This window comes from Notamacropus eugenii, chromosome 2 (assembly GCF_028372415.1).
Source record: "Notamacropus eugenii isolate mMacEug1 chromosome 2, mMacEug1.pri_v2, whole genome shotgun sequence".
Lineage (NCBI taxonomy): Eukaryota > Metazoa > Chordata > Mammalia > Diprotodontia > Macropodidae > Notamacropus > Notamacropus eugenii.
In genome coordinates this window covers 93,540,914-93,553,694 of record NC_092873.1, presented here as the reverse complement: position 1 = coordinate 93,553,694, position 12,781 = coordinate 93,540,914, and the positions used below count along the sequence as shown (strand labels likewise).

Here is a 12,781-nt window from a genome sequence, read left to right as displayed (position 1 = left end):
TTAAGAGATTTTCCCATGTCATTTCTACCTCTGCTTTCTCACCACCCATACAATTATGCTGCAGGGAAAGGGGCAATTGAACTTGGAGTCAAAAGAAGCAAGTTGTACAAAGATTTGAACAAGCTTAGTCGATCTGAAAGGACCAATAAATGTCAGTTATTTGAACCCTTCTCATCAGTGACACTTAAATTTTCCCCTTGCTTACATGCAATCTCCTTCCAGTCTTCATTTCCTTGTATGTGTAGCCCTATCTACCCAACTAGAAGGTCAGATCCTTGAGGGCCGGGGAGGGGGCAGGGGGAGAAAGGACTGGGGGTGGTGGTTTCTTGAACCCTTCACAAAGAGAGCTTAGTTAGGGACACAGAATTGATTGCATTGAGAGCTTCAGGCACAACATAATAACAATCATATGTTATTATATTTTATATTATATATAATATATTATTACAATTTTATGTTACTATAATCATTGCCTTTTGCGCAAGCTTCAGGCCATTTCTATTTATTCTGTATACAGTTTGTTTTGTACAAATCTGTTCTCATGTTGCCTCCCCATTAGATGTGAGCTCCTTGAGGGTAAGGACTGTCTTTTTGTATCCCCAGCACTTAGCACAGTACCTGGCACATAGTAGGTGGTCAATAAATGCTTGTTGATTGATTGATAGACTCATTTCATCCTGGTAACAGTCTAGTGAGCATCTCCTGCAATTATTAACATCTCCCTTCCATTTTACAGAGGAGAAAACTGAATGATTTGTGAAGTGACTTGTCTAAGGTCACACAGGGTACAAGCGTCTGAGGCAAGATTCAAATTCAGGTGTTCCTTATTCCAAGTATAACATTCTACCCACCATGCCATGCAGACAAAACTCGGATAATTCCCCACATCCCTTCCCACGTACTAGAGGATAACATATATATTCATATATATTATTTTAATGAATTCTCACAACAACCTTGGGAGGTATGAGTTCTTCTTATCCCCATTTTACAGAGAAAGAAATAGAGGCTGAGAGCATTGAAGTGACTTTACACAGCGAGGAAAGCTCTGAGGCAAGATCATGAGATGACAGATTTGGAGTTGGAAGAGACTTTGGAGGTTAAGCTCAATCCTCTAATTTTAAAGGTAAGGAAACTGAAGCACAGAGAATTTAAATGATGTGCCCAGGGTCATTAAGCTAACAAGTGTCTGAGTTAGAATTGGAACTCAGATCTTCCTCACTTCAAGTGTAGCACTATCCACTGTACCACTTAGAAGCCATCAGAGAACCCTTCTTATTTCTGTGTACTGCTCCTTTCCTTTCTTAATAAAATATCTAGGAAATTACAAGGTTGTGGTCTAAGCTTTAGTTAGGCAGAAACAGGTGTTCTCTGCAGCTGGAATGCTGCCTGACACATAGTAGGTGTTTAATAAATGCTTGTTCCCTTCTCTCCCTACCCTCCTGCCCTATGGGCTGAATATCAAACCATCCTTTAAAAGGTTAACTCCAACCTCACCTGCAGGAAGTCTCCTCTGATGCTCAAGTCAGGGATGACCGACCCTCTAAGTCCATGCAGTACTTTCTTTAACACCTCCTCCCCATCTTCATCCCAGGGTAGTAAACATTATGGGCAGCTAGGTGACTCAGCAGATGGACTATTGGGCCTGGAGTCAGGAAGGCCTGAGTTCAGACAATTATTAGCTGTGTGACCCTGGGCAAGTCTGTTTGCCTCAGTTTCCTCATCTGTAAAATGAGCTGGAGAAGGAAATGGCAGACTACTCCAGTGTCTTTGCCAAGAAAACCCCCAAAGGAGTTGAAGACTGAAGACTAAACAGTAGGGATGTATTACAGCTGCCTTGGTGTTTTATCTCCCTGATAGAGTCTTTGTGAGGCCCATCCCCAGTCTTATCAAAACTCTGTAACTTCCCCAGCTGGTTGTACATTTTTCTGCCTACATTGAATACCTAATAAATGTTTGTTACAACAGTGAGGGAGTGGTGCCTAGATAACGTGGTAATGTACAAGGAGAGATTGGCATTTGTGCCACAGGTCTTTAACCTAGGGAAGTTAAGCCAAGGACCCAGTGCCCAGAGAGGCTGACCCCTGAGTCTCATTCCAGGACGTGGCTTGTTAGCAAAGGGTTTGGATAATAAAAATTTAAAAAAAATAATAACAGTAAGTTAACACTTATGTTGAACTTAAACATTTACAAAGTGTTTATATCCTTTTATTGTCATAAGATAAAATACAAAAGAGGCAGTGGGACCTGATGGCTAGAGAACTGGCCTGAGTTCAGCTATACAAGATGGACTTAACCTCTCAGTGCTCTAGGAAGCTCTCTGAAGCTACAGTTAGCAGAGAAAAGGGCAGATTTGAATTAGTGATGAGTTTCCTCATTTAGGAGGGCCCTGACTCAGTAAAATCAGTCCGGTCTTCATTCTCATCCTTACGTCAACCATGTAAGGCAGATACTAATATCATACCCATTTTATAGAGGAGAAACTGAGGCAAACAGAGGTTAAGTGACTTGCCCAGGATCAATCAGCCAGCAAGCATCTGAAAGATGGGGTGAGGCAGACAGGAGTGCTAGAGGCTGATGGAGCAAGCAGGATGCAGGATGTGAGATAGGAGATAAGATTCGGGGTATGACGGCCCGAAAAGTGATCAAAGAAGACTGTGCATTGATACCCCCACTATGGATTTATCTGTGTGCTTTCACAAAACACACCCAATTAACCTGACAATCTCCCCTCCCCTTTCCTATTCTCTTAGCTTATCTGTATGAACTAGGTGACATTCTGGAGTAATCCTCCTCTTCCCCCTTTCCTGTTCTTCTTGACATGATATCCCCTTCCCCCATCTTCCATAAAATTATATTTAAATCAGACACCTAATCTCAATAATGGCCCTTTAAAAAAAATTTTAATTCTTGCTATGAAAAAAATAAAAATAAAATAAAATTCTTGCTATGAGAAGCAGGGTCAAGCTCCCTTAGGAGAGCAGGGCTTGCTGCCTAGGCTCTGCCTCCCACATGTAGTAGGGAACAGGACCTGCTCACAGAGAGCATGACCACTTGGGTGCATCACCCCAATAAATGCCTTTCTTGAAGTTGGAGGCTGTCTGAGTGAATATGAATGCTTTCAAAACACTAGGATCCACATGTCTATATTCCATCATTTCAGATGGCACCCCAACATTCTTGGGGTGTACCCGGAACTCATCATGAGGAAGGATTTGAACTCAAGCCTTCCTAACTCTGGATCCAGCACTCCATCCACTTGGTCACTCTAGATGCCTTTGGTGGCAATAAAATTCCAACAGAATAAGACAAAATAAAAGCTCAGAACTCTTAGGAAAGCAGAAGAAATAGATTTCAGTCCTATTTCTCATCAGTCCTACTTATCAGCTGTGTGACCTTGGCAAAGTCACCTCACCAATATGAACTTCAGTTTCTTCATCTACAAATGTGGATATCAATTCTTGCTCTGTCCACCTCACTAAACTATTATTAGATCATAAAGTTATTTCTAACAATGCTGATCTATAGAAATGTGATCAGAGAGTGGTTATTTTTTCTTTTCCTTTGGGATTTCCCATATGGCTTATTCAATTTCTTTTTATGAGACTGGGTTATTTAAATTCTCTGCTAAATAAATAATCTGCTGTTGCTGATGTCCAGAAAACTATTTTTTTAAATTCTTGCTAAACTATACATGTAAAGGTATCTTGACAAGGTAGGCATAGAGAGTCCACTTTGGAATCAGGAAGACTGGTTTTGTGGACCTGGCAACTTTTTGTGGCCCCCAGGCAACTCTTTAAAATGTTACATTATAGAGGAATTGCCAGTCTTCCTTAGTGTAGGGAATTTCCTTACCAGGAAATCATAGATCTTAACAACAATTACAAAAGGGTAGTACCATGGAAAAAGCGCTGATTCAGGAGTCCAATGTATTACCTCACTTTAAGTGGGTACCTGAAAAGGCCTTAGACTAAAAGGGTTGGGGTCTCCCATTGCATCCTGGGCCATCTCCAGGCATTCTGATGAATATCTGGTCACTGGATCCAGATGGCTCAGGAGAAGAAAGCGAGGTTGGTGACCTGCACAGCCCTCCCTCACTCAAAACAATGTCAACTGCAAGTCATGTCATCATTTTCCTGACATCATGGTCCTCTACGAAAATAAAGGACAAACACAACAACAATCCACTCTCAACTCTACTTTTTCAATGAGAACCTTCTCAGAATCTCTCTAAATTCTAGAGTTAACAAGACTCACTCCAGGAAAGCCTGGAAGTTAAATTTGTCTTTGGCATCCCCTAAACCCTTTATTCTCTCCCTCCCTATCCCCCCCCCCCTCTTCCTTTCTCTCTCTCTCTCTCTCTCTCTCTCTCTCTCTCTCTCTCTCTCTCTCTCTCTCTCTCTCTCTCTCTCTCTCTCTCTCTTCTTGTCAGCACCTTCTGTTCCATCACCACAGCATATTAAATCCTCTACATTCTGGCTCCAGCCTCCCTTTCCAGCCTTATTTCACATCATTCCCCTTCACACACTCTAAATTCTAGACAAACTAGACTGTTTCCTGAACTCAGCATCCCATCTCTATCTCTGTGCCTTTGCACAAACTCTTCCCCCATGCCTGGACTGAAAGAAGGCCTCCCCTCTAACTCTTAGGGATTCTTATCATTCTCCAAGGCTCCAGTCAGAGGCCCCCTCCTACCAGAAACCTTCTAAATTGTCCAAGGTCACACAGCTGGAAAATGTCAGCACTACAATTGGAGTCCACATTTTTTGATTCCCAAGTTAGGGATCTTTCTACCATACCTCACCACCCAGTTTTTATTTTTAGTAGTTACATTAGTTCAGTTTGTCCCCTCATGCTGCTGGCCACATATTCCTGTAATGCAGAACATGGATTTTTGAGACATCTTTCTGTCCTCAGCATCTTAAGGGATTCTACCTTGAGCTTTCCCTGATCCCTACCATGATGAGTACAGTTAGTTTTGTATTTTCTGACCTTGTTCTATCTCCCTAGTAGAAGGTAAACTCCTTCTAGGCAGAAACTGCCTGTTTGTTGCTAGCCTTTAAAATCCAAATCAACACCTCACATAGTGACTTGTTCATAAAAAACAATTATTAAATGTTTCTTAAATCAATTAAAATTACAGGAGCTAGAACTAGAAGAGTATATTAAATCTAACCCGTTCATTTTATAGACCAAGAAACAAACCTAGAGAGGGAAAAAGATTTGCCCAAAATAACAGAATAGAGAGCAAAGCCAGGGTCAATAGCTAGATCATAGTAGATACATACCTACATACATACAGATATAGATAGAGCTATATGTATAGACACACATATATATACATATTATGTGCATATATACTTACATATATGTATATGTATATATACGTGCATGTGTGTGTTTAAAGCTGTTAAGGTTTTAAGTTACACTGAGATTTTTAGATTTAGAATTAAAAGGGAATTTGGCAGCTATATAGTCCAAGCCAATAATTTTTCAGATGAGAAAACTGAGTCTCAGAGATATTAAGTGACCTGCCCAAAGTCACACTACTAGTAAATGGCGGAAGTGAGATTTGAGTCTGAGTTCTCTTACTGTAAATCCAATGTTCTTTCTACCCTACAGCTCAACCAGGTACCCACTGATTTCAGCTTACTTCTATCTATTCTAACATAAGGAAAGCTGATCTGATAAAGCAAATGGAGATCATCTAGATGGCACAATGGATAGACTGTCAGGCACAGAGTCAGGAAGACCTAAGACCTCAGAAGTTTAGAGCTGTGTGACCCTGGACAAAACACTTAACCTCTTAAAACACAAAACCTACTTAAGACTCAATTTCTTCATCTGTAAAATGGGGATAATAATAACACCTATCTTCCAGGGTTATGGCAAGGATTAAATGAAGATAATAATTGTAAGAATTATATAAATATTACCTGTCATTATTCTTATTAATTTCCATTAAAGTGTTGCACCTTCCAAGGGTCTTCGTGTTTTAATAGAGGCCACCAGGCAGAGTGCTAATCTAGGAAAATGATTCTCCAGTAGTGGAATTTCAATCATCTTTGGAGGTAATATTTAGGAGTTAGGACAACATTTCCAGTTCCCCTCAAATCCTAACACAGAGAGGACTATATAGTGTAATTCAGTGGAAAGATTCCTGGATTGGAAGTCAGGAGACACACGTTCAAATTCTAGCTCAGCCCCTATTAAGCTATATGATCCTGCCAAGTCGTTTCCCATCTATCTTTGAGTCTCAAAGAATCACAGAATTCTGAGAGTTGGGGAAGACCTCAGCAGCTGTCTATACCCAGTGGCATGGGTATATGGGTTGAATTAACTCATACCTACAAGGAATCTCCACCATAACATACTTGACAAGTGGTCATCTAGCCTCTGCCAGAAGTCCTCCAATGATGGTGAATCCATCACCTTCCAAGACAGTCCATTCATTTTTTTTTTTTGGACAGGGAATGTTTTTGTTTATTTGGGGTTTTTTTATCCTTTTTTTCAATTTATTTATTTTTCGTTTTCAGCATTCACTTCCATAAGTTTGAAATTTTCTCCCCCATCCTCCCCAAGACAGCATGCAATCTGATATGGGCTCTACACTTACATTCCTGTCAAACACATTTTCACATTAGTCATGTTGCATAGAAGAATTATAACAAATGGGAGAAACCATGAGAAAGAAAAAAAACAAAATAGAAAATAGTCTGCTTTGCTCTACATTCCAACTCCATCCATTTATTTTTAGATAGCTCTAATCATCAGGAAGTATTTTTGATTTGGTGCCTATATTTAACTCTTTACAACTTTAACCCACTGCTCCTGATTCTGACCTCTGCTCCCCCCCATCCCTACCCCCATCTTCATATATATTGAACCTTCATGAAGACAGTTGTAATGTATCCCCCAAGCCTTCTCTTCTGTTTAAACAGCCCCATTTTCTTCAGTCTATCCTCCCATGACATGAATTCAAGACTTGCTAAGAAGCCTTAAAGAATGCTGAGATGTTCTCCATCTTGTCAACAACCTTCCTACATTGTGATGCTCAGAATTAACACAATATTCTAGATGTGGTATGATCAAGGCAGAAGGAGTTATCATCTCCCTGTTATTAGAAGGTGTGACTTAGTTTCCTGCTATGTGAAAGACTAAAGGGCAGCTAGGTGGCCAGGTGGATAGAGTGCCAGACCTGGAATCAGGAAAACCTGAGTTCAAATCTGATTTCAGACCCTTACTGGCTATATGACCCTGGGCAAGTCACTTTATCCTATTTGCCTCAGTTTCCTCATCTATAAAATGAGCTGCAGAAAGAAATGACAAACCACTCTGGTATCTTTGCCAAGAAAATCCCAAAGCGGGTTATGAAGGGCTGGGCATGGCTGAAATGACTGAACAACAACAAAAATGTGAAATAGGGCCTTAGGGTAGATCAGAATTTCCTAAATTTCTTTCCACAGAATTCTGAGGTGCCACATGATTTGAACAAGGGTTTCATGAAACAATTCCTACAACAGCAATATTTTCTGTTTTAAAATAATAAATTTTAAATTATGCATACATCAAAATACTAAGCACAAAAGTGTCCAGCATAAAAGGATAAGTGCAGGGGTGGGAAATCTGCTGCCTCAAGACGATGTGTGGCTCTCTAGGTCCTCAAATGTGGCCCTTTGACTTCTGTCAAAGGGCCACACTTACAGACCTAGAGGGCCACATGTGGCTTCAAGGCCACAAGTTCCCCATCCCTGGATAGGGTATAAACCTGTAATACCATGGATACAAAGGACTCCCAAATGAAAAGGCTCCCTCTACCAATGCTGGTCAACAACTTCACTGCAATTTAGTTTTGAAGGCAGGCAGCTAGGTGGTGCAGTCAATAGAGTGAAGGGTCTAGATTCAGGAAAACATGAGTTCAGATCCCACCTAGTTTTGTGACCTTGGGTGAGTCGCTTAACTTCTGTTTGCCTCGGTTTCTTCAAGTATAAACTGGAGATCATGATAGCATCTACCTCCCAGGCTTTTTGAGAGGTTCAATCGAGATAATAATCTTAAAATTCCTGGTGTAGTATTGAGGCTCTATGAATGCCAGCTATAATTGCTATTATCATATTATTGCTTAGAGCACTGAGAGGTTAAAAAAACTTGCCCCAGTCACACAGCAAATATGTATCAGGGGGAGGACTGGAACCATGGTCTTCTCTGGTCTGAGACTAGCTCTCTAGTCACTCTGGCACACTGTTTCTCAGCAAGTATGAAGGCTTAACTTCTTCAATTTCATACCATCATTTTCCTCATGAATTCCCTTTTATCCCAAGGTTGTTCCATTCTCCCAAGGTTGTTCCATTCTCCCTTCTTTCTCTTCCCTTCCCCTAACCCTGAAGAGCCTGCATGGATGCTATCAATATGCACAGTTTGAATCACAGGCTCTTAGAATTAGAAGGAATGCCAGTCTAACTAGTCTAACTTAAACCTGTATAAGAATCCCCTTCCACATACCCAGCCAGTGGATCATCCAGATTCAAAAGATCACCATAAATAAGGAACGTACCATATCCTGAAAATGCCAAGCAGGTGTCATATGTTTCTACTTGGGAACAGCTCTAATAGCTCAGAAGTTTTTCCCTCCATCTCTTTCTAAATTCCCCACACTGTTCCTAGTGCTGTCCTCTGGAACCCAGCAAAACACATCTACTGTCTCTTGCACATAACAACCTTTGAAATACCTAGACAGCTTTCAGTTTTTGCTTCAGGCTAACTATCCCTAGTTCTTTTAACCAAACCTCTGATTTTATAATTTTCAGCTCCCTCACCATCTAAGTTACCCTCCTTTGAAAATTCTCCAGTTTGTCAATATTTTGCCTAAGATACAGCAACCAGGACCATACTAAGTACTTTAGAGGAGGTCTGACTGGGGCAAAGCACAATGGTTCTTTTACATTCCTTTTTTCAGGGATTATGCATCTATTAATACAACCTAAGATGATATTAGCTTTCTTAGTTAATGGAACATTATTGACTAGTATCAAGTTCAGACACACACACACACACACACACACATATACACACCCAGCCGGTTACCTTCCCTTACTTGGGCAATGGATTTTTTTACAACCCAAACATGGAACTTTGTATTAATCCCTATTAAGTTTCATCTTCTCCAATTATATCCATTGTTTTGAACAAGTTAGTTTTTTTATTCTAAATTTGTCATCCAATATGTTAGCCATCCCTCCCAGTTTTATGTCATTCATAAATTTAATGAACATTCTCTCTACGTAAGTCATTGATAAAAAGGTTGATGAGCTCGGGGCTCTAAAGAAGCATCTCTGGGAACATCCTTTGGATTTATCTCCTTCTATGTTTCTTCTATCACTCTTATTTTTTTTAAATCTAGACTTTCAATCAGTTCCAAATCCACTGAGCTGTACTCTCATTCAAACCACATCTCTCCAATTTGTCCACAAGGATGTAGGGGTAAGTGGATAAGAATTTATTTCAAGTGCCAGGCACTGTGCCAAGTACTTTACAAATACTACCTCATTTTGTCCTCACAACAACCCTATGAGGTAGATGCTCTTATGATCCTCATTTTACAGTCGAGAAAACCGAGGCAGACAGTAATTTGTCTAGAATGACACACCTAGTAAATGTCTGAGCTGAATTTTAACTTGACTTCGTGATTCTAAACCCAGTGTTCTATCCACTGCATCAGGTGGCTGTTCCTATAGGAATATGTCAAATGTCTTTCTGAAATCAGGAAATACTAAGTCTAACTCCTTCCCCTCAGATCTACCTAGTAACCCTCTTCAGAAAAAGGAAATGAGGAAATATTGGGGAACTGGACTTTGTTGTTCAGTCATCTCTGATTCTTGACCCCATTTGGGGTTTTCTTGGCAAAGATACTGGACTGGTTTGCCATTTCCTTCTTCAGCTCATTTTACAGATGAAAAAACTGAGGCAAAGAGGGTTAAGTGACTTACACAGGGTTACACAACTAGGAAGCGGCCACATTTGAACTCAGGTCTTCCTGACTGGTGCTCTATCCATTGCACCACCTGACTGCCCCAAGATGAGATATGTATGCCTAGATGACATCTATGATCTATTTCAGCTTTCAATCCAACGATCATTTGAAATATTTCAAGGCTCTTTGAGTGAGGGAAACCGCAGATTAGCCAATTTCTGAAGTCATTTCCTACTCTCAGCAAAGTTGAGTGAAAAGAATGCTGGAAGTCGGAAGACCTGAGTTCAAATCCCATCGCTGTCACTCATTATATAGATTTAGAGCTAGAAGGGACCTTGATCCAAGCATCTTATTTTATAGATGAGGAAACCAAAGTCAAGAGATCTTACAACTAATCTGTCAAAAAGCAGGGACTTGAACTTATTATTTTTTACAGATAAGAAAACTGAGGCCTTGAGGTCAAGTGACTTGCCTAAAGTCATACATATCCTTCAGCTCCAGACTCTTTTCCCTGATACCATTTACCTTGGACAGTGACTTTTTAATCCCTATGGGCTTCCATTTCCTTGTCTGTAAAAGAAGGTGGGAGTAGATAATCTCTTCTGTCCCTTTCAGTCCTAAAGCAGTGCTCCTTTGCCTTCAAACACAAGGTCTTTCCTGGAAGCCAGCGTTTGTGATTTCTATTATGCATAGGAAAGCCAGGGGAGGAGGGAGTCATTTGCCCAAACTAACAAAGAGAGGCAGGGGCCCCTGCCCTCACCCCGGTGACTGGCTTTCCCCTCCTGGAATGTGCTCGGACCTCCTCCAGTTCCCAAATGCCTACTTCAGAGTGCTTTGCCGGCACCCAGAGCCAGGCTTCCTGCCAGAGGATTCACCAGGGGTGTAGGGAAAGTAGAATAAACTCCTTACTCATGCCAATGCCGCACACGGTCAGGGCAGCCACCACCGAGCCGGCTGACGTCCCGACCACACGATGAGCCGTATCCAGCATGCGGGGCGCCAGGTCTCGGAAAGCATCCACGGCTCCCACCTGATAGTAGCAGAGAAAGCCGCTGCCCGAAAAGGAGATGGAATGCGGGGTATCGGGGTCCCCCTTAAAGACCTGTTCCATCATCTTTGCAGCTACGGGTGGGCCTCCCTCGAGGGGGAGGAATCAGCCTCGAGCCCTCGCCTTCCAAGAGTCCCTCGCCTGTCTCGTCCTGTCGGGACAAGCTGGGGCCTCCCTGGAGCCGACAAGGCGCCTGATGTGGGCCGGACGGCTGGCTCGGCACCTCCCGGGCCGGCTCGGCCGGAGTTAATTTCGGTCTGAAGGCAGCAGCCACCACTACGGTGGTGCCTGAAACCGCAGGCTTCTGGCTGGGGAAGCAGGAATCCCTGTCGAGCCAGTGCAGGCGGCGTCCCGGTTGCACGATCCCAGCGCCTGATATAATCGCACTGTCAGCTCTCTCCCGAGCCCATTTTTGGGGGGATTTGAGCCCTGGCCCACGCGGTGGGGTGGAAGTGGGGGACAGTGGTAGGAGATCCCTTGAGATCCCCACTAGAGGAGCAGCTCAGGGCTCCCCAAGTTCAACCATGCTCAGACGACCTGCCACTAACTAGTGTCAAATCTTCAGCCTGTTGCAAACCCAGGTGATGGTTATCTGCGGGTGGGTGTCTCCCTTCCTAGCACCGTGCTGCTGCGATGCTGAGTGAGGGAGTGAGTTAAAGGGTTGGCATTTCTCCTGCGGGAAGGTGGCCCGATCGCAGGAAGTGCGGCCGGAGGTGTGCAATGGTTAACGAGGCAGAAGGAGACCTTGTTTACAGGGCTTGTGACATCCATGCTCCTCCCCACACTCCCACTCCCCACACAGGTAGGAGCTATCCACAGACTTCACTCCCTAGGCCTTTTAAAAACCAACTCTATTTCTCGACCTTTTGTATTAGTTCTTCTATACTATACCCAGCTGGAATTTAATCAGTGGTTGAGGCATTTTTTTTTAAAGCTGTCAAAGGCAAAATTGTAACTGGCCACAACTATCTCTGTTCATTAAGTGTCATAATGACTTCCTCCCCTCCCTCTTCCCTTTTGGGGGCCACTAGGCCCTGATGAGACTAGCTGTAAGATATTATAGTTTTTTGTTATTGTTGTCATTTTCCTCTTGCATAATTATTTCTAGGGGCCCATTAGAACCAGATTTCTGCCTAGAAGCCTAGACTTCAGATGTCTCCACACCTGCTCTCTTCCACCACCCCTAACATCTTAACTACCTGCTTCCCCTGTACCTTAAGGCAACCACAGTCTCTTGCTGACCAGGAAGCTCAGAAAACATCAGAGCTGATAGAGATCAGGCAGGCCAGTTTGATCTTTAATTCACAGATGAAGAGACTGAGATAGAGAAGGGCAGTGATTTGCCTAAGGTGACACAGTAAGGAATCCAAGATGAGGTCCTCTGATGGGCAGCATTCTTTCTGCTACAACACACTGCCTTCTCAATGGATTTTTAAACTATTACTGAGTTATTAATAACTTCACACAATAACAAGGGTGTTCTCATCTTCAAAGGGGAACCAATGGTCATGTTTAGTCCAAATGAATGATTCTAAAAGCCTAAGAATTTCAACCAGTTTCCTGCCTGGGAAGGGGAGATGTTTAGGAATTTGGGGGGGGGGGCGGAGACGATTTTCCTAGCACCTGGTAGGTGGCCACCTACACAGGAAGCTTCCTCGCATATTTTGTAGTTGAAACAGAGCTAGAGTCATGGCTTTTGATCTTGGGAGGTTCTACATTCACGTATCGTGACAGCAGGAAGATCATCTGAGCCATTCTTCATT

The 12,781-nt window shown here is 42.4% G+C and overlaps 1 protein-coding gene across 1 annotated transcript in view; it reads right to left on the bottom strand.

The window, feature by feature from the left end:
- Nucleotides 1–11,752, bottom strand: part of PNPLA1 (patatin like domain 1, omega-hydroxyceramide transacylase) — a 73,911-nt gene extending 62,159 nt beyond the window's left edge. The window contains exon 1 of the mRNA XM_072641908.1: nt 10,880–11,752. Within this exon, the coding sequence (XP_072498009.1) occupies nt 10,880–11,084 (205 nt within the window). The 5' untranslated portion in view covers nt 11,085–11,752. The remainder of the gene's footprint in view (nt 1–10,879) is intronic.
- Nucleotides 11,753–12,781: the final 1,029 nt, after the last annotated feature.